Source organism: Heterocephalus glaber, unplaced genomic scaffold (genome assembly GCF_053883595.1).
Source record: "Heterocephalus glaber isolate CG9 unplaced genomic scaffold, H.glaber_assembly_v1.0 deba00000071, whole genome shotgun sequence".
Lineage (NCBI taxonomy): Eukaryota > Metazoa > Chordata > Mammalia > Rodentia > Bathyergidae > Heterocephalus > Heterocephalus glaber.
Window position 1 is genome coordinate 11503274 of NW_028258137.1, and position 20503 is coordinate 11523776.

At 46.4% G+C, this 20503-nt stretch overlaps 1 protein-coding gene across 2 annotated transcripts in view; it reads left to right on the forward strand.

Moving 5' to 3' along the window:
- Positions 1–11903, forward strand: part of Cfdp1 (chromatin remodeling protein CFDP1) — a 132127-nt gene extending 120224 nt beyond the window's left edge. The window contains exons 6-7 of one of the 2 annotated variants that reach the window (XM_004842837.4): positions 1194–1352; positions 11586–11903. In XM_004842837.4, the coding sequence (XP_004842894.1) occupies positions 1194–1352; positions 11586–11676 (250 nt within the window). In that variant the 3' untranslated portion in view covers positions 11677–11903. The remainder of the gene's footprint in view (positions 1–1193; positions 1353–11585) is intronic. The other variant, XM_021256697.2, reaches the window with a different exon arrangement.
- Positions 11904–20503: the final 8600 nt, after the last annotated feature.

The following is a 20503-nucleotide window of genomic DNA, read 5'->3' on the forward strand; positions in this document are numbered from 1 at the left end:
TTCTTAGAACTAGCAGCCTTCCGTTTTTCTTACTTTATCTCATACATGTAACATTGACTAGAAACATTTGACCTGCCAAGACTTGAGTTTGGGCATATGGGGTTTTTCCCGCAGCCCATGATAGCATCACCAGCAAGTAAAGCACAGGCTGTACATTCCCTGCTTTCAGTGCGAGGAATGTTCTCTACCTCCCAGGAAAAAACAGGCTCCAGCTCACAGGAGTTGAAAGGCAACTGATTTTTGAGCCCTTCTATGGTACCTTGACTTCTTGCTCATCAGTGCTGGGAACTGGTTCTTACTCTGAAAAGAACTCCCTGGAGCTTCAGAGCATGATGACAGTGACTCAGAGTGGCCAGCACTTACAGCACCTTGACCTTATGCCGAGTGTTGTTTTAGCCCTTTGCATAGAAGATAGGCCTCAGCTTTTGAGCAAACATTTCACTTTGTGGACTGGATTGGGAGACCAAGGTGCATGCACTTAAATAGCCTCCAGTCTCTCAGGCAGAACTGGAATTTGGACCTGGTCATGTGATTCCAAAACCTTGCCTGAGCTCTCCATTCTCCTTCCTCCCTGCAAGCTCTCCACTGTCCTTCCTACCTGCCACACAGAACTCAGAGGTCTGAAGGGGATGGTGTTTCCTGTCTGCAGTACAGCAGAGCAGAGACATCAGGCAGGAAAAGTAAATTAAAATTCTGTGCTAATGTCCAGGCACAGTGGTGCATACCTGTAATCCCAGCTACTTAGGAGGCTAAGTCAGGAGGATTGCAAGTTTGAGGCCAGCCTGAGCAACTTAGTGAGATCCTATCTCAAAATTTTTAAAAAGGGGGCCAGGGATTTAGCTCAGTGGTTCCACTGCCTGCCTCACAAGCAGAAGGTCCCGAGTTCGATCCCTGTTACCAAAAAATAATGATAATAATAAATTTTTTAAAAGGGGGGAAAAGGAGCTGGGATATAGCTCAGTGGCCAGGAACTTGCCTAGCATCCCCAAGGGCCCAGGTACGATCCCCAGGACCAGAAAAAAAAAGAAAAAATTCTGCTCTGCTTACAGTGTTCTCCACACTGAGAAAGAAACATGCTATGTGTGACTTCCATTAAGGTAAATGGCTTCTATCCAGGGAATCCTGTGCCCATCAGAAAAACTGTTATTCAAGAGACCAGAGTTTTTCATATTTCATGTTTTCTCCTTCCTTAGGGTAAAAAGGTCAAGTGGCATGAGCAGTCTTTTGGGGAAAATTGGAGCCAAGAAGCAGAAAATGAGCACCCTTGAGAAGTCCAAATTGGACTGGGAGAGCTTCAAGGAGGAAGAGGGGATTGGTGAAGAACTTGCTATCCATAATCGAGGGAAAGAGGGGTAAGAAATAGTAGATTCTATTCCACTGACCACCTCAGAACTCTGAAATGATTGATTGCAAACAAATTGCCCAGTTTAAGCAAGCAAGAAGTTTTCCTGGTGAAACAAAAAATGTGAATACATACTTTGGTTTGTGAGTGAAGCTCTGTCTTCACATGGAGCAGATCCTATCATTGAGAAAGCCACTAGGGGTAAAGGGCAGGAGGGCATGTGAGCAGAACTGCTTTAAGCCAGCCATACTTGCCATGCTGAATTCCTATAAACTCTTAAGTCATCTGCTTTATTTATGTGATCAAATGTGGCTTACAGTGGCAGCACTAGCCTAATAGGAATTACTTGGTCTTCTGAAAAGCCAAAATAGTTCAAATGCTCCAAAGGCAGAGCCAACAGAGTGCCTAGATGTCACATTTTTCATATAGTTTGAGAAAGGCCCAAGATGAAGCTATTCACCCTTGGCTTTTCACCCCTTCCTCTTCACTTTGGAATACAAAGAGAGTGTATTCAGTTGTGACCAAGATCCATTCCTTTTTTGTGGTGAGTGAATTTGGTTTTTTTTGGTATCGGTTATCGAATTCAGGACCTTGTGCTGAGAGAGAGAGAAAGAGAGAGAGAGAGAGAGAGATTACTGCAGAAAGAAGTCCATGGTTTCCGGTTGATGTTCCCTGCCCCTAACAATGAAGGAAACTGTTGAATGACCCCTCATGCACCCCAGGGTGCCTATCAGCCCTGCCACTCACCAGCACAATAGGCATATCTTCAGCTCAGCGCCTTCGCCAGTAAAAGTGGATATGGTATCACCTTCACCACGTGGTTATGAGGCACTCATGAAGAACATATGTAATACATGTATTACTCACATATATGTAATCTACATGAAGCACTTCAGAGCACCTGTCACATAAAAGCCTGCATTAAATACAAATATTCGGGATATTAATAACCCAAGTTATAATAAAGACAAATGGGGGATTTATTTGGGGAATCTTATTTCTGAATTAGGCTTCGTCATTATTTGAATGACCCTCGAAGCCAGCTCATATATTTTAAAATAAAAAATGGCTAGGGCCAGGGATTTAGCTCAGTGGTTCTGGCCCCTGCCTCAAAACTGCAATGTCCCAAGTTTGATCCCCAGTACCACAAAAAAATAATAAATAAATAAATAAATAGCTTTATGAGCTGGCATAGCTGCCAGATCCAGGTCAGGCTGCCTAAGTTGGGAGACAGAGGCAGAAGAGCCATGGCCACCTGGGGATGACCAGGGGGAAGCAGAGGTAGGAGGTGGGGTTATCTCAAGCATGGGCAGCTCTGACATTTGCTCCAAACCTCTCCACTCTTTGATTCAGCTCCAGTAACTCACAGCCCCAGCCTGTTCTCTTTTGCACGGGTATCTAAAGCTGCAGAGGAATTGCCAATATGTGCTATACTTTATGGCTTCTCTTGAGTACTGATTATACAAGTTGGACAATGTTCACTCTGCTCAAGTTTATAATAGAGATCTTATAAAAGTAAGGAGTGATGCTGTTGAAGATAAGAGAGAGTTAATAAAATGTGGACTGGAGGAGAAAAGATTAAAAAGGACATTTGCCTGGTGAGGACTTTTCAGGTGGTAGAAAACCACATAACTGGATTAGGAAACAACTAATATCATGCCATTTTTATGCCATGCCTTTCCCTCTAGTATCTGAGGCTCTCCCCATACCCTCCTGATTCTGCAGATCTGATCACATTTTTCCAGTGCAGATCTAGTAATTTCTGTGCTCTGCCTCAGCTCTTCTCACCTTACCTTTCTCAGTGCACACCTCCATCCACTGCTTTTTCATCTCCTGCAGTCAGATTAAAGGAGCCCAACCCCTGCTCTGGTTCTCACCTTGCTAGGCATGCAGATCCTCTGAGAAAATGTCCCAGAGTTCAGATAACAAGGCCACTCCTATGCAGAGCTGCTGAATCGAGAGTCTGGAATAGGTAGGTCACAGATACCTATGTCTTTCAGTCATTCCTGAGATGATTGTGATGCACAGCGGGGTATAAGAATCACTAGACCACAGAATCAAAATAATACAGGCAAGGGGCCAGGGATGTGGCTCAGTGGTACCATGCCTTCCTGGCAAGCACAAGGTCCTGAGTTCAATTCGCAGTACTGCAAAATAAATAAATAAATAATAATAATAATACAGCCAAAAGGTCCGAGTTTTAACTCAGTGGCACTGAGCCTCCCTTGAAAGTACAAGGTCCTGAGTTTGATCCCTGGTACTGGGGGGAAAAAAACCAGGCAATTGCTAGACAGCCGGTTGCAGGGTGAGCCCTTCCCAGCACACACAACTTGGGAGCCAACCTCAAAGTAAGTGGTGGAAAGATGTGTGCCTGTGCCAGTGTCGGAAAGAAGCTACAGGCGTTATTTGATTATTGTACATATGAATATATAATTTCCAAAGTAATGGAGGAAAAAATGGATTTTTTTTAATTAACCAGAAGAAAACATAATGGGAGAGTTAAACAGGACAAAGGCTGGGGATGTAGCTTAGTGATAGAGCACTTGCCTGTCATGCACAAGGCCATGGGCTCATCCCCAACACCAAAAAGAAAGAAACAGAATAAGCAGTGATACAGAGGAAAATATAACTGTCAACTTGATAAATGTCAAATACGCCAAGTTTGTGTCCCCTAAAATCGAAGAATGATTTCCAAAGGACGTTAAGAGTAGGAAAGGTTTATTGGGAAATAGGAATAGCTACCTGAGAGACAGGAGGGAACCCAAAAGTGGGTTGTCACCAAGGCTTTTTTTCAGAGGTAATTTTTTTTTTTTTGGTACTGGGGATCAAACTCGCATCCTTGCACTTTCAAGGTAGGCGGTGGAACCACTGAGCTAAATCCCCGGCCCTTTCAGGGGTAATTTATATAGCACAGTCACAACGTGGGTCAAATTACAATCAACCTGTAGAATTCTAAGTATAGCTGCTTAGCTAATATTGATCCAGCAGGGAAGCAGGTCTCATAGCAAGGGTACATAGAAAGAACAAAGGCATTTGGGAAGGGATGGGTCTGGATGCTCTGGTCACCCACCTGGGTTGATTGATGTCTATGACTTTACTGCACCAGGTGATAGCAAGTATAGTATAATTCCAAGTTACTGCTTATCCCTTAGGGAGGCACATAGACCTGGCCATTGTATCTTTATCTTGAGGCCTGACCTTCAGATGCGCCTCTAGTCACAATTCAGACGTTCCTGTTCTTTCCATTGACTTCCTTAAGAGCCCAGTCCCTCTCTACTCTATATTAATTTCTGTCTAACTTAGCTGCCTGTAATAGGAGGACAAAGAGGAATCACACAATAAGATGGTAGAGTCAAGACTAAATTTATTAGTTTTTTCATTAAATGTAAGTAAACTAAATGCTCCAGTTAAAAAAGATTGCCAGATTGAATTTAGAAACCCAAAAACTATTTGCTGTTTTTATTAGAGATGTATTTATAATATGTGATGCAGGAATGTTGAAAATGAAAAGATAAATGCAACTGCTAACCCAAAGAAAGCTAATATAGCCATATTAATATTAGACAAAATAAACTTTCAGGAAAAAACATTACCAAGTCTCTTAAAATAAATACATCCAGTTTATCTGGGTGATACAACTATTTAATTTAGAAAACACTATTTAACGTTATCTACTGAAACTCCATATAGTCACTCCCTGTAATACAGCAGTTCCAATTCTGACTTTATTCCCAACAGAAATTTAGTTATATATTTCCAAGAGACACATGTAATAATATATATAAATTTTTGAGAAACAGCTCAAAGATCCATCAATGGTATAATAGTTAAATAAGGAGTGATCTGTTCATACAATGGGATTCTATTCGGCAATGGTAATGAACATGAATAACGTACAATAACATAAAAACACAAAGAAGTAGATGCTGTGTGATTCCATTTATACAAAGGTCAAAAAAGGCAAAGCCAGTGTATTCGTTATATACATTTGTGAAAGAAGCAAGTCATAAAACAATATACAGTGTATAATTGTATTATGTCAAATTAAAAAATAAATGCAACTAAACTTTAATGTTGAAGAAACAAAAACATGAAAGGAAACAAGGAAATGAAGACCCAAGTCCTGCACAAGCTCACATCTGAGTGGGCTGCAGGAATTGGGGTACAAGTTACATAGGGGCCGCCTCAAGGTTGGAAGCCATCTACTTCATGACCCAGTGATGACCACATGATCACTTGCTTTGTAATGATTCATTTGTCTTGCCCATCTTATGCATTGTTTTATGTGTGTGTCATATTTTACAATAGAATTCAAATCTTGGCCATGCCACCAACACAGTTTCTTCATCTGTAGAGTGAAAACTCTTTAATATACTTCTCAGGGTTGTTGTGGGAGTTAAATAAGTGGGGGGAATGCCTGGTATGTTTATAAATGGGAGTTCCCTTCCTGCCACCCCCAGTTCTCTGCTCGAATTTCCTTCTCCCACCTGCTACTGCTGGTCACACCAAGGCAGGCCTTACTGGAAAGCTAAATGCTTTACATCTTTAATTTCCTGCCAGCTCTTCAGGAATATTTTGCACACTAGTGGAAAGTAGAGCTTGGGGACATCTCCTTCTAGTCTTCCTAGATAGGTTTTCTTCCCTTACTGGGTCTTTCACCTTGGGAAGCTGGGACCTAGGCAGCTGTCTCTTCCCCAGGAATGCTCAGTAGTTCTAAGACTTAGCTACCATTTTCTTCTGGCTCACAAAAGAAAGTACTCCCAGACTTAGGTTTCAACTGGTTCTTTGATATCTCTATTTGGATGTCTCTATTTGGATATCTCTATTAAGACACAGAACCAAATAGTAGATCTCTCTTTGTAAATGGACTTCCTTTGACTTCTTGGCCCTCTTGCTGTCCCCCACTGTTAGAAGAAAGAAAAACTTAGGGATCGCCCTTGATTTTCTCTCTTTCCACTCATATCCTGCACCTCCAATTGCTGCTTTTGTCACAAAATATTTTTAGCCCATCCCGTTTTGTCCAGCTCTTCTACTACTCCAGTGCAAGCTCCAGATTTCTGCTCTGCTCCCCATTTCATCTCTGTACCTTTTTTTTTTTTTCTTTTTGCACTAGATTGAACCCAGGGCCTTGTGCATGCTGGGCAAGCACCTTACCACTAAGCTAAATCCCTGGCCCTTTTTACTTTTTCTTTTGAAATAGGATCTCACTAAGTTGCCCTCAAACTTGTGATCATCCTGCCTCAGTGTTCTGAGCAGCCAGAATTACAGGGATGTAGCACCACACACAGCTTTCTGTGCCTTTTTCATCCATCTTCCACCCAGCTGCTGAAGTGATTGTTTAAAAGTACAGACTATTTTTTTTATCTCTGCTGAAAGCCCTCCAATAGCACTTCCAGTCATTGTTAAACCCCTTACCCTGGCAAGTCAGGCTCTCTTCAAGCCTTCCCCTGCTTGCCGAGCTCAGCCTTGCTACGCTTATGTGCACTTCTCTCACAGAAAACACTAGTTTGTCAGCCCAGGCTCAACCTAGATGCTACTCTCTACAGTAGCCCACTCCCCATCTCATTGCCTGTTTGATTTTCTCTGTTGATGCATTTTCTTTTATCCATCTGCCCAATGTATATTGTGCTTTGCACATCTGTGGTAAGCTCCTCAGTGTGACAGGGCCTTGTTCTCTACTGTCACCAACACCTAAAACAGCCTCTAGTCCAGAACAGGTGTGCACCATTGCACTATATAAAGACCCATCCCACTAGCTAGCAGATAGTCATGACTTTGTTTAGCAGCCTAGTAGGATTAGAACCACTCAGGAAGAACCAGTGTAATGCATCACCATGATGTCTCTATCCAGGCATCAGTCAGCAAGGTTAGTCAAAGTATCTGTCCCAGTAGAGCACTTGCCTGGCATTCACAAGCCCCTGGGTTCCATCTTCAGCAAGTTACACACACACGCACACACGCACGCACGCACGCACGCATGCACACGAAGTGCTTGTTCCAGAAACAGCAATGAATTGCTGTTTTTCCTCTGAGTCCCAGCTTCCCGGGTCATGCAGCATTTCGGGACCAGTGCCAGCAGCCTGCACTTAGGCATTGAGCAGGGCTCTTCTAGCCTGTAACGGATCTCAGAGGTTTCCTGGTGGGGTTTCTTACCAGCAGTACAGCTTTCTAACAGTGCCAAGTCAGAAGCCAGCAGCCTGGGGAAGAAATTGATGCCTAGAAAGGATAGGCTTAGTCTTAGTGGCTGCTGTCAATTGAAGGTCATAGAGTTTGATGACTGGAAACCAGGTGCTTTTGTGACTCAGGCATGAAGGACCAGAGAAAGTAATTTTCTTTTTTGATGAAACCATCCCCTGTACCCCTCAAGAGTCCCTTTTCCAGAACCAGCACATCCTTGAGGCGATGTGAGAAGAAAGCAGTGGAAGAGAAACTTAATTAAAGTCAGCACCCTTTGAGTGTGGCCCTGGAAATATTTGCAAGTTAGAACCTAGGGCATGGGGGTGGGGGTGCCTTGCAGTGTTGGGCAGTTTATTTCTTTCTATTATGTTCCTCTGGGCAAAAAATGCCTTGTCTCATTCCATTCATTCTCTAGCTTCATTCTGCCTCCTAGTGCTCCACTTGGAGCAGCCTAATAGGAACCCAGCCCTAAAGACTTCTCAGTTACCTGTGCCTGCATTGTCCCGCACCTCCCGAGCTCCCTCTGACCTGGCGAGTGTGGAGGAAGTGTCTCGGGGGTGTTTAGCCATGGGATGGCCACATGATGGACCTTTGGGAGGTCAGCGCCCCATTGTGCCCCCTGCCCTCTCCTTGTCCTTCTCTTCCCTGTCTCCTTCCCTCCCCATTCTAGATTTCAGAAAAATTGTGACAGAAAACTAATTTGTGTTGAAAGATCCAAAAGATGTCAGAGCCTCTTGTGTCTGACCTGGTTCGAAAAGGAAAGACTAGAAAATCTCTTAGGTTCTTGATTCTGTTACTGTGTTTTGTTAATAAAAATCTAGGTGCTACTTCTTAAATAGGCCATAAAAGACAACAGTGGCGGGAAAGGATGACGTGCCCCCAACCCAGGCTTCCCTGCAGACCAGGCTCAGTCAGGCGGGGTCCCCAGTTGGGCTGGGCACAGGCCAGAAAAACACCAAGACAGAAAACAAGCAAGAGCCGTGGTTCCTGTGGCACTTCTCAGCTGGCAGTGTGCTCTGGGACGGTGATCCAGTTAAAGTGCCCAAATATTCCTGAGGCCTAGTTCAGACAGGCAAACACTGCTGCAGCTTTGAAGGCAGCCTCCCCAGCCAGCCCTTCCTCTTCGTAGGCATTTGCTGTCAGTGTTGCCAGCTGCTCTGGGTTCTGAGGCCCCAGAAACAATGTAGTCAACTCAGAAATGGGAGGCACAAACCCCACATGCGAGCACACTCACATAGCTGCCTTTTTGTTTTATTGTTTACAAAGCACTTGTCACAGAGTTTTGTTGTATTGGAAGAGGGTTATTGCAATTTTTATTACTGTTTAACAGGGAAAAAAAATTAGGTACAGAAAATTAAGGATCTTTCCCAAAGGCACAAATAGGAAAGGCCAGAACCACTGTCATCCCCAGCACTTTTGCTGTCTCTTGGCATGGGAAGTCCATGTCCACTAGAGATTTGGGCTGTGGCCAGCTCTTGGCAGTAAGCCAAGGCTCCCATGAGGATCCTGTTAGCAGCTGCTCATGGCTGGGAATGGGTGAATAAAGTCAACAGCCCTGCCTTGATGGCCTTTGTCTTGGTTGCCCTTGGGAATTCAGTTGCATCCTGCACATGTACCCCTCACGCCTTCCCTGAGCCTCAGCACTGCCTGCACCTGCCTACTTAGTGTCTGTCCTGTCCTTTGCTCTTGATGGTCTCAAGGCCAGCCAGACCCAGTACAGCTGCTGGGAGGCCTTTGTTCATGTTCAGTGAGTACCCTAATTTAAGTATTGCTTCCTCTTCTTTAAAAGAAAGTCAGCCAGCCGGTCATGGTGGCTCATGCCTGTAATCCCAGAACACGGGAGGCTGAGGCAGGAGGATTGTTGTGAGTTCAGTGCCAGCCTGGGCTACATAGTGAGTTCAAGGTCAACCTGAACTGCATAGCGAGACCCTGTCTCAAAAAAACAAAAATGAAAAATAAAAAAATAATAGCCAGAAGGACCACAGTTGCTCAAAGCCTCATACTCCCTTCTGGAGAGAACTGGGAGCTCTCTCTTGAAACATGCCCCATTTCCCTTACACCTACACAGGATGACAGCATAGCACCGTCTGTTACCAAGCTTCACTCATCTTTTCCCCTGGCTCTCCAGAAGTTGCATCATCCTGCCATCAAGACCCTGATCCCCATGTCTCGAGGTGCCCCAAGGCCCAGGGAGCCAAGGTGGAGGGGTGTTTGGCTGCAGTGGGATGAAGCTGTTGTTTGATTTTTGTTAGTAGCCCCAACTTGAGAATCTCAGTCTTTTGGTGATAGGTGGAAGTGAACTATTCTGTTGTATGTCCACACCTCCTCACCCCAAGTTCCCCATTTTCTCTCTTTATCAAAAGAGATCATCGGTGCCTGCTATGTCCTTCTGAGGAAATCTGAAAATTGTAGTTACTTGCTAAACCTTCGACTCTGGCTCTGAAGGCTTGAATCAACCAGAGAGCAGCAGCTCTGCCCTGTCTTCTCAGTCATTCTTGCCTCAGTGAGTTTTGACACAGCAGCTTAGCTCCTGATACAGATGGGATGGTAGTTACTAGTTGCTGATAATACACATTAACTACCATTTTATTGAGCATTTGCTCTGTTGCAAGCATTGTGTATATATGATTCCATTTAATCCTCATAGCACCCCTTCAGAGTAGAGAAGATTTTCTTTCTTTTTCCTTTTTCTTTCATTTTTTCTTCTTTTCAAATCGGGAAACTGAGAATTGCCAGGTCTGTATGGCTTGCCCACAGTCACACAGCCAACCAGGGACAGGATTTGTACTGAGCACCCCTAGGCTCAGAGCCTGTGGTTTCCGTCCAGCCCTTGATGTAGGCATAGGGTTAACAGCTTCAGGATTGGCTGGCAAGCAGGTAAGATGGTGTGTGCCCCACAGAGTGCTATTCAGAGGGAAATTGGGACTGAAACACAGCAGAGGAACATGTTTTCCTGAACCTGCTAACATTCTCACTGTAAATGTAATAACCTTACAGCGACACACACACATTTTCCACAGTGCAACAAAAGAAAAAATCAGTGCAGAGATTCAATTATGTCTCCCATTTTCAGTGGCAGTTTTGCTCTCAAAAGATGAATTAGCACAGAGACCTCCCCCCCAGGCAAATTGCGGCACACTTTACGGCAAGACGGTGCATTAAAATGCAGTGGTGTCTCATTAAGCATCCAGCCTAGCTCCTTGCCAGTGGGCCTGCCTGCTTTGGCCTGCCCCCCCCCCATCCCCTGCCTCGGAGGACCGCAGGAGGCCTTGTTTGATGACACTGACCCCAAAGTGGGAGCAGAGCAGCACCTTCTAAGGGGACCCTATATGTGGCATTTGATCTTGATCCTTGGAGGAGTTCAGGGCAGGGCCTCTCTGGTCATCCCAGCAGAAGCAGCCTGGCCCTCACTGGGTGGCGAACACCAAGTAGAACTAAGAAGGGAAGAGCTAAGGGCACTTAAATAGCTTCTAAGGGCATGCTTCTAAGTAGCTTGCTTCACCCTCACAGCAGCCCTTGTGGTCGTTTCTCTATCCTTTTTCTTCCATTTTCAGGTGCACCTTTGGCATTTTTGAGGTATGCACAGGATACATAACTTTCTCTCACTCACCCCCACTCAACAAACAGCCAAAAGTGGGAAACATGGCATCGTTGTATTGCTCCTCCCCCAGCATTGCTCAGCAGATGTGTAACCCATCTCAGATTGAACTCTAAGCTTCTATCATTTCTTCTTCCTTTAAAGTCTTGTTACTAAATCCTGGCCCTAAATGGCAGTATTTCTGTCACCAAACCCCCAGCATACTTTCCCTTGATAGGCTGTTGCTGTGTCCTTTGCATTTGCTTTCATTCACATCTAAACCAGCATGGCCCTTGGGGCTCTGTACGGACCGGATGGGTGTGGTTGGCCGTTAGGGACATTGGCCAGGGTGGCTGCTCTGGCCACCAGCTGGGCTCATCGGCTTGCATTTGCTGTAGCCAGTTTTATTCCTGGGGCAGGGGATAGTGCAAGGAAGGCCCTTTGTCTTTCTGGATTCTACTGACAAATGCTTTTTTTATCTCCTTCTAGGTACATTGAACGGAAAGCTTTTCTAGAGCGCGTTGACCACAGGCAGTTTGAAATTGAGCGAGATCTCAGGCTGAGCAAAATGAAACCTTGATGTTCAGGGGAGAATCAGTAACAGCTCAATCCTGTTGACAATGTGAGCTTTCTGTGCATCTGTGAAATTCTTCCAGTCTCCTCCTCCACTGTTGCCCAGCAGTCTTTTTCTATATGAAATTTTGTTTGTGTATCTTGATCTCACATGGTTTCACTCATTTTATTTTTAAAAATCTGTCTTTAAATAAGTAAATAAAGTCAGTCCTCAGCAAGGCTGGAGAAAACAAAGTCCTCACTTGCTTTCCCTTTATTCTGCTGCAAAGTCCAGTGTGAGGCCAGCTGGGAAGGCGGAGGTCTGGCTGGCATGATGGACAGAGCCGACTGGCTGGGTTGGAGCCTTCTGGGGCCTCCACACTCCCCAGAGTCAGCCCTGTGCACAGACCTGGGGAAGGAGGCTCACCAAGGCTGTGGTGAGGTCAGGTCCCTGGGTGGTGTTCTCTGTTCTCAGGCTTCTCTGCTGATCTGTCTCCTGGATGAGATTCTTAAAGATACCATGTAAGGCTGAAAGTTAGGATACATTGTTTCTGAATAGGGTCCCCCTACTTCTGCCTTTCTCTTCTTTTCTTTCCAAAGAAAAGTCAACGTCAGATGTGTTATCATCTAATTCTTTAAGTCTGTGGCTTGTCAAAGAATATTCTAAGGCCAGGGATTTAGCTCAGTGGTTTCGCCACCTGCTGTGCAAGTGCAAGGACCCCAGTTCAATCCCCGGTACCCAAAAAAAAAAAAAAAAAAAAAGAATATTCTAGAAAAACTCCTTTTGCTTTCTGTAGTAGCGCACATGTGTGATCCCAGCACTCTGCAAGCTGAGGCAGGGGGATCGCTGTGAGTTTGAGGTCAGCCTGGGTGACATAATGAGTTCAAACCCAGCCTGGACTACACAGTGAGACCCTGTCTCAAAAAAATAGACTCCTTTATTTATTATACTCCTTAAGAAATGGTTACTAAGGAAGCTATTGCAAATTTGAGCCCAGCCTGGTCAACTTAGCAAGATCCTGTCTCAAAAATTTTTTTTAAAGGGATATAAGGATATAGCTCAGTGTAGAGTCCCTGGGTTCAATCCCTAGTAACTACAAAGAAAATCTAAATTTCTGCCTTCTGGCTTAGAATTAGATGTTCTCTAGGGAAAGGAGAGAAAGAGTAGCGCAAAAATTTTTGCTGAAGAGGGAAGTTGGGGTAGAGACCTTTCATGTTAATAAAGCATGAAGGAGCTGGGGATTTAGCTCAGTGGTTCTGTTGCCTGCCTCGAAAGCACAAGGACCAGAGTTCGATCCCTGGTACAAATCCCCAGTACAAATCCCCAGTACCAATAAAGAGAAAGAAAGAGAGAGAGGAGAGAGGGAGGAGGGAGGGAAAAGGAAAAGGAAGCATGAAGCTCACAAACTGCTCTGGGGATGGGAGGCTGAAGGGGTGAAGCTGGGGTTCCACAGACTGGAATCTTCTTTCCTGCTCAGATAGCTACCAGCTATGTGACCTTGACCACCAGTCAGTTTCTGGGCCTGGGGAGGTTAAACAAGCTAGCAACAGTCTGCTGGGGCCCATCCAGGCCTATGTGGTCAGTGTTCGTGGCAGCTGAACGTGCTTCCCAACACTGGATGGTTAGGGCATTGGAGATACTACTTCCCATAAAGGTAGTTTACAAGCTACATTGAACCCACTCTGTCACATCCACTCTGATAAAGGACTTTCTCAGAGTGGCAAGAGACCATTTCAGACCAGCATCAGAACAGGTGGCCTGTGAGGTCTTGGTTTTTCCTGCACTGGGACACAGGAATAACAGGAACATGCTGTAACCTAAGCCCAGGCAACGTTTTGATGAGGGTCGGACTCCCAGACCCACAGCAGGCACCAGCTGAGCTTCAAGGTGAAGGCCCTGCCTGCAGTGCTGTCTGGCCCATGACCCTGACCCATCCCACTTGGCGGACTGCTTCCCCAAGTGCCCTCTAGAGCTCTGCACTCTGCTTCACAGCTTTCATCGCAACAGCTGCTGCACCACCAACATGTGAGCTCTGTTTGAAAACAGTCTGGGTCCATAGAATAAATGGCCCTGAGTGCATGGTGAGTTAGGGTTCTTCATTCACAAGTGCCCACACCTTTGAAGCCTGAGCAGTAGACAAAAGCTGCAGGACAGGTGAGTTTGCTCTTCCTGTGCTCCAAGACATGGAGATTGAAGCACAGTAGTGAGGGGTCACAGCTGAGTGCCTGGCTGCCTGCCTTGAGAGAACCCAGTCCTCTCAGAGGCTTCTCCTTCCATGCCTTGCACTTCAGTAAAGGAAGCTCACAGCTCTGTGAAAAGGTTGCTTCCTTTTTGGCCCTCTTGATTGGGCCACATTTTCCCGCCAAGTGCACTGCACACTCCCAACTCCACATGATGAACTGTACCTGTGAGTCTTTGGAAAAGCCCCTTCAGTCTTAGTCCTTTTTGAAGGGTCTGGCCGTTATCAGGAAGTGCGTAGCCATTCTTGCAAAAGATGCCCTTCATCCAAAGGTCCCACTCACATCTTAAACTGAGATTTGCCATGACGCCAGCCATCTCCCTCTTGGTCTGCGTGGACCTCCGCTGTTTGTTTGTTTGTTGTCACACTATGTAGTTGAGGCTGGGCTTGAACTCACTATATAACCCAGGCTGGCCTCAAACTTGCAGTGATCCAGGGCCAGGGATTTACCTCAGTGCTGCCGCTGCCTGCCTCACACGTGCAAGGTCCTGAGTTCGATCCCTGGTACAAAAAAAAAACTTGCAATGATCCTCCTGCCTCAGCCTCCCAAGTGCTGAGATTACAGGTGTGCACCACTATGTCTGGGTGGAACCTCATCTTTAAAGCCTCCTGGACTGAACACACTTGGTCTCATTAACAAGCCACTTGCCCTGGCTGGTACCTGTGCAGGTACACATACCTATGCATGTACACATACCTATGCATATACACATGTGTCATCCCTCAGCCTCACAGCAGACCTTCATTAATGTCTCACTGGTCATAGGTGTAGGTGACCTGGAAAAGTACTCAGCATTTCCGGCCTTTACTGTGAAAGTCAGGCTGGGAGGAGGGGAATTAGACCTAGATGATAGGTCAGCCACCCAGAATACTGGGCACATTTGGTCTTTGTTATAACCAACAGCATTTTTCCCAGAAAAATTTTGCCACAAAATTGGGTTTAGAGATGAAACAAGATGGGCCATATGTTGATAACCATTGAAGCTGTAAGTGTATTTGGTCCATTATACATTTTTAAACTTGTTCCAGAGAGGCAAAATTGAGTTCTGCAAGAAAATACTTTGAAAGCCAGGGATTTAGCTCAGTGGTTCCACTGCCTGCCTTGCAAGCACAAGGACCTGAGTTCGATCCCCGGTACCAAAAAAAAGAAAAAAGAAAATACTATGAAGTTCTCAGAACAGGGCCAGAAAAGTGTGGAAGTGGCAGGAATGTAGGACAGGGGATCCCTGGTTTAGGAAGGACCTCTCTGTCTCCTAAGATCCTGTGCCTGTTTTAGCAACTCAGCAACCAAGCTTTGCATATTCTGTCACTTCATCTTCCCAGACTTTGCCCCTCTGATCCCTCCTGTTCACTCCTTACTGTGGTGGATCAAGTTCAAGGAACAGAGGAATTGGCTGACAAGAAAGGCCCCTGTGGGCACGAGCAGCTTTTTCTTGCAGGTATGAACCAGCTCCAGGAGCCCAGAGTCTTCTTGGCCCTTGCACGGCCATTGCAGGTGGCTGAGCACTTGGCTGCAGAATGCACTTCCTGGCACCAGGCAGGGGTCTGAGCAGATGGACATCCAGGGAGAGCTCCTTGGGCATGGGTGCACCCTTGGGCCTTCCTCTTGGTCATCCCGGCTGCTGCCTGAGCACACCAGTGCCTTTGCTGGCCTGGCCTCAGCTACATTGCCCTCTGTCCCATCCTCTTCTTGCCTCACTTTCAAATGCCTGGCCTTCTCCAATGGGCCCACCCGGGCCAGGGGCTACTGGTTAAAGTGTGTTTATCTCCTTCAATCAAGAATCACCTTTTTAGGGGCTGGGGATATGGTTCAGTGGTACAGACAATGCCTAGCCTATGCAAGGGCCTGGGTTTCATCCCCAGCGCTGTTTAAAAAAAAATGACGTGTTTGATCAGATCTTGTTTGAACCATGGCAGACCAGCTAGCCCACAGTTTGTGAGAACAAGGGAATAATATTTTATCTAGTTCTTCACATCCACATTTAGTGAAAACCAACCTAATGGAAAAGATGTATCTTTATCCAGGAGTCAGGAATTGTCAAGGAAATGTTTGCAGGAGGTGGGAAGTGGAAAGAATGTGTCAGTGCTCCGGCAGATTAGCAGCCGTTTGCCAGGACCAGTGTTCCACCCTCACCGTGGCCTGAGTGACTGATGCACCAAGCCAAGGTCAGCTCTCAGCTGTCCTGCAGAGTCCAGGGACCTGCCAGGAGTGGAGTTTCCTGGCTGTGCCCTGACCATCAGTCCTGTTTCTATGTCCCAGTTGACTGGATCAGGTTTCCAAGGCATCTGGTACTTTCTCATTTCTGAAGAAACTGCCCTAAAACACTGACTGTAAGGTCGAAGAACCTCTCCCGATGCTCCACTCCCCTGCGTCCTGAGGAACAGAGTGCTCTAATTAGGAACTCTGCACAAGGCCTCTCAAGGGGCTGAGGTGGGGACACGTTAAGAACAACCTGGAGTGAGCTCCCTGCTGTCAGAGCTAATGAGGAGGAACTGGGCTGAGGGCCCCAGCAGATGCTTCCCCTGGGCTTTGTCTTCATGGACCTGGAGGACAGCAGATCAGCTGAGCGGCTGGCACCACAGGAGGACGAGGGGCACCGCTGGAGAGGAGTGGGCCATGCTGCTTCTCTGCCAAGAAGGTGACAGACCCCAGGTGCTATACTGCCTCCAGGCCCCAGCAGAGTAGAGGCGGAGTGGGCGGTGTGGCAGGATGTATGTGAGGTGGTCCAAGTGGCTGTGTGTGGTGTTGGTTGGTGCTGTCTGGCAGGGCCTGGTGCAAAGGGCCCAGAGCAGGCTTCCAGCAGACTTCTGCCTTTGGGTGTGAGCCCCTTGCCAGGGCTACAAGTATTCACGCATGTTGGTAACACTAATGGCACAGAACTGAACAAACAGGAAGTGGTGTGTGGGTGGTGGGCTCCTGGGCAAGGACCTAAATAAGCTGTCACATTGTCAAGACGCATGGCCCATTTTCCAGAGGAGAAAACTTGCCTGAGGTCACCCAGGAACTGGCCAGTGGTCCCGTGCACATGGTACAAATGTAGGGGACCACGTGGAGGGGCAAGATGGACAGCCTCTCCACGCCTTCTAGCTCCACCAGTGTGAGTGGCTCCTTGTGGGGAGGAAAGGTTGGAGATCCAGGAGATGGAGACTCCTCAGGCTGTGGAGACACTTGAGGTTGAAGAGAATGGCAGCTGGCACTCCAAAGATGAGGCACCCTGGCCTCGGCCGGTATAAGGGCTCTGCAGGGGCAGGTGCACTGCTAAGAAGCCCTCCTGGACACTGTCCCGGCCTTCTCTGCAAAGTCCTTGAATGCTGCTGCTTTTTTGTGTGTGTTTGCCTAAGGTAACTTAGATCCAAAAATCCAGGTGCCATTTTTGTGCATGGACAAGTTGACCTCATCAAGGCAACTGAGAAGAGGAAATGGCACTGAGTCCTCCCTGGTGCCCTGACCATACAGCCCCTCCCTTGTTTGCAGCTCTCTTTGTCTGAGACCCCAGGGATGGGCAGATTTGGAGTCTCTGCACACCTAAGGGACAAGGTGGTTAAATCAGGAGTTTGTGGCTGAGAGACTACCGGGAGGGGTGACCTTCAGCTCAGGCACACGGGGCAGCTCCCTCCCTTGAACCTTCCTAGCTCTGTGATCTTGCTATGTCCCTCAGCCTCTCTGAATCTCAGGTCCCTCGCTTTAAAATGTGGCTGAGAATGATTTGGAAGTCACTATCCAAGTGCTAAGATACTATAATTTAGTTATGCGCCTCCTCATTCCCCAAGAAAGCCAAGCTATTGGAGTAAAAATTAGTACCGCTTTGGGCTGGGGATTTAGCTTAGTGGTTCTGCCACCTCCCCTGCAAGGGCAAGGACCTAAGTTCAATCCCTGGTACCCAAAAAAAAAAAAAAAATTAGCACCACTTTGAAAAACACTTTAGTGATCCCTAATAAATCTAAATCTAGAGCTGACTCTGGCCAATAACACAGCAACTCTTGGGTTTACATCCCCCAAGAGCCCCAGCATGTACAAAAGGAGGCAGGATTATTGGCAGTCATAAAACCCTGGAAACCACTGTAGTAGAGGAAAAACTTCTCCTTTACCCTCATGGTCTTGGGTTGGGCCCACAAATTAAATGGGCATTAAACATTAAAAGAAGAAAACCATATATTTTGGGGGGGGCGGATACCAGGGATCGAACTTGGGTCCTTGTGCTTGCACAGAAGAAAACCATATAAATTAGAGTTTTTTGTTTTGTTTGTCTTACGTGTGCATGGATGTATAAGAAATATGAAGACTCAAGCAGTTAGAGGTGAACACTTATATACTGAATTGGGGGAGGGGAGTAGTTCAGGGTTGGCACACTTGCTTCACATATGGCATGAGGCCCTGGATTCCATCCCTACCACCACAAAAAATAATAATTTTTTTTTTGGTACCGGGGATCAAACTCGGGTCCTTGAGCTTGCAAAGCAGGCGGCAAAACCACTGAGCTAAATCCCTGGCCCTATAATAATAAATTTTTATATGTGCTGTCTTAGTTACTTTTCTCTCATTGCTAAGACAAAATACCCAACACCCAAAGTTAAAGGGGGAAAGGTTTGTTTAGCTCAATTTGTAGAGGTTTCAGTCCATAATCAGCTGGCTTCAAAGCAGGGTGTAGCAGAGGGACAACAGTTCATGGTCGTGAAAGACAGCAAAAGCAACAAGGGAACCTTAACAGTGTCTTTCTGCCCCTTTTATCTTTTTGGGGGGGGGGGGGTACCGGCAATCGAACTCGGGTCCTTGCACTTGCAAGGCTGCGGAACCACTGAGCTAAATCCCCAGCCCTGCCCCTTTTACCTTATCCAGACTGCCAAACCAATCAGTGTACTGGTCTAGTAATCACACACCCTTAATCCCAGCACCACACTCATTCAGCCACCCCTGAAAAAGCCACCTATGACCGCATGAGGCACTGGGGGGACGTCTAGACCCAAACTATAACATGTACACATACATGAACTGAATTGACAGAATTACTGTTGGAGTTTTTTGGGGAAAGGGGCCTTCAAATTTGGCTGCATCCCAGCCCCTTTTTTTTTGGTACCGGGGATCGAACTCAGGTCCTTGCGCTTGTGCAGCAGGCGGGGAAACCACTGAGCCAAATCCCTGGTCCCCAGCCCTTTTTTATTTTAAGACAGAGTTTTACCAAGTTGTCCAGCTGAGTTCAAACTTGCAATCCTCCTGCCTCAGCCTCCCAGAGGACTGGGATTATGGGCATGCGTCACCACACACAGTTGAGCAAAAAAGTATTGGAAAAATGTGACAAAGCAAAAGGGCTTAGGCTAGGCTAGGAATGGTAGGGGAAGTGAGGAGGAGGAAGAAAAGGGTGAGTTAGTCTAATGTTTGCTTATGCAGATTTCTTTCTCCCTTCCTTGGTGATAAAAGTCTCTTTCCTTCTGGGATAGGGAGGACACATTTCACATGGAAATTTCATCTACTATTAAGAGAAAGAAGGATGGTCAGAGTGTCCTGGCATCTACTGTCTTTCAAGTGACTTTAATTTGAAATGGTCATAGTCCAGAGCAGCATATTTTAGGGTGGGCCATTCTGAGCTCCTTAATGACCCAGTGTCCCCCAGGGAAATGGATCAGTAGACACTCAATGGCACGTGACTGAGCAGCAGAAAGAATGAGCCTCAATACAGGTGAGCCTCGTACACAGCACTGATGCAAAAAGCAAGTGATCCCATTGCCAGGCACAGTGGCCCACACCTGTACTCTCTGCTACTCAGGTGGCTGAGGCAGGAGAAACACGTTCCAGACCAACCTGGACAATTTAGTGAGACTTTGACTCAAAATAAAAAATTTTAAAAAGGACTAGGGATGTAGCTCAAGGTAGAGCACTTATCCAGCATTCACAAAGCCTTAGCTTCAGTCCCCAGCACCACAAAAAAAAAAAAAAGGCTTAGTGTTACATCCTGTGACTCACTTGCATTTAAAATTTTTTAAATCATAAAACCTACTATAAGGGGCAAAGATTTAGCTCAGTGGCACCGTGCCTGCCTCACAAACAAGGTCCTGAGTTCCCCAGTACCAAAAACAAAACAGAACAACCCTACTGTATATTGATTGGTTTAGAGTGTACTGATACAGTGATGAACATTGAGCTCAGTTGGTGGACACCACTTGTGGGATAGGAAAGACCTTAGGATGAGAGGAAGGTAAAAAAAAAAAAGCTTCATGTACAGGTGTGGCATATGGAGTAACTCAGCACAGAGTGACACAGATATTTCTTGAATTATTCATCATGTCTTTGTTTATCTGATGTGTTTCAGTATCTCACCTCAGCCTCCCTTCCAGAAGTCCAAGGGAGGTTCCAGGATGGGAGTGTTGCCATGGTGATGCACTTGCTGGCTGTCAGGAGCTTTCTCTGCATCTCATTCCAGGCTAGCAAACATCCTAGAATGAGCCCCCAAGTGGGTCTTGGATCATTTCCCAGGAACAGAGTGACTCACACAGGTGCCCCCCACTCCCCTTTCAAAGGCCAGCTCGGAGTGGCAGGGGGGGAGGTGAGGGGACCGGGCCAGGCCTGGGGGTCCCTCCCAGCACAGCTGCCCAGTGTGACTACTACTGCCAGCCAGTGGT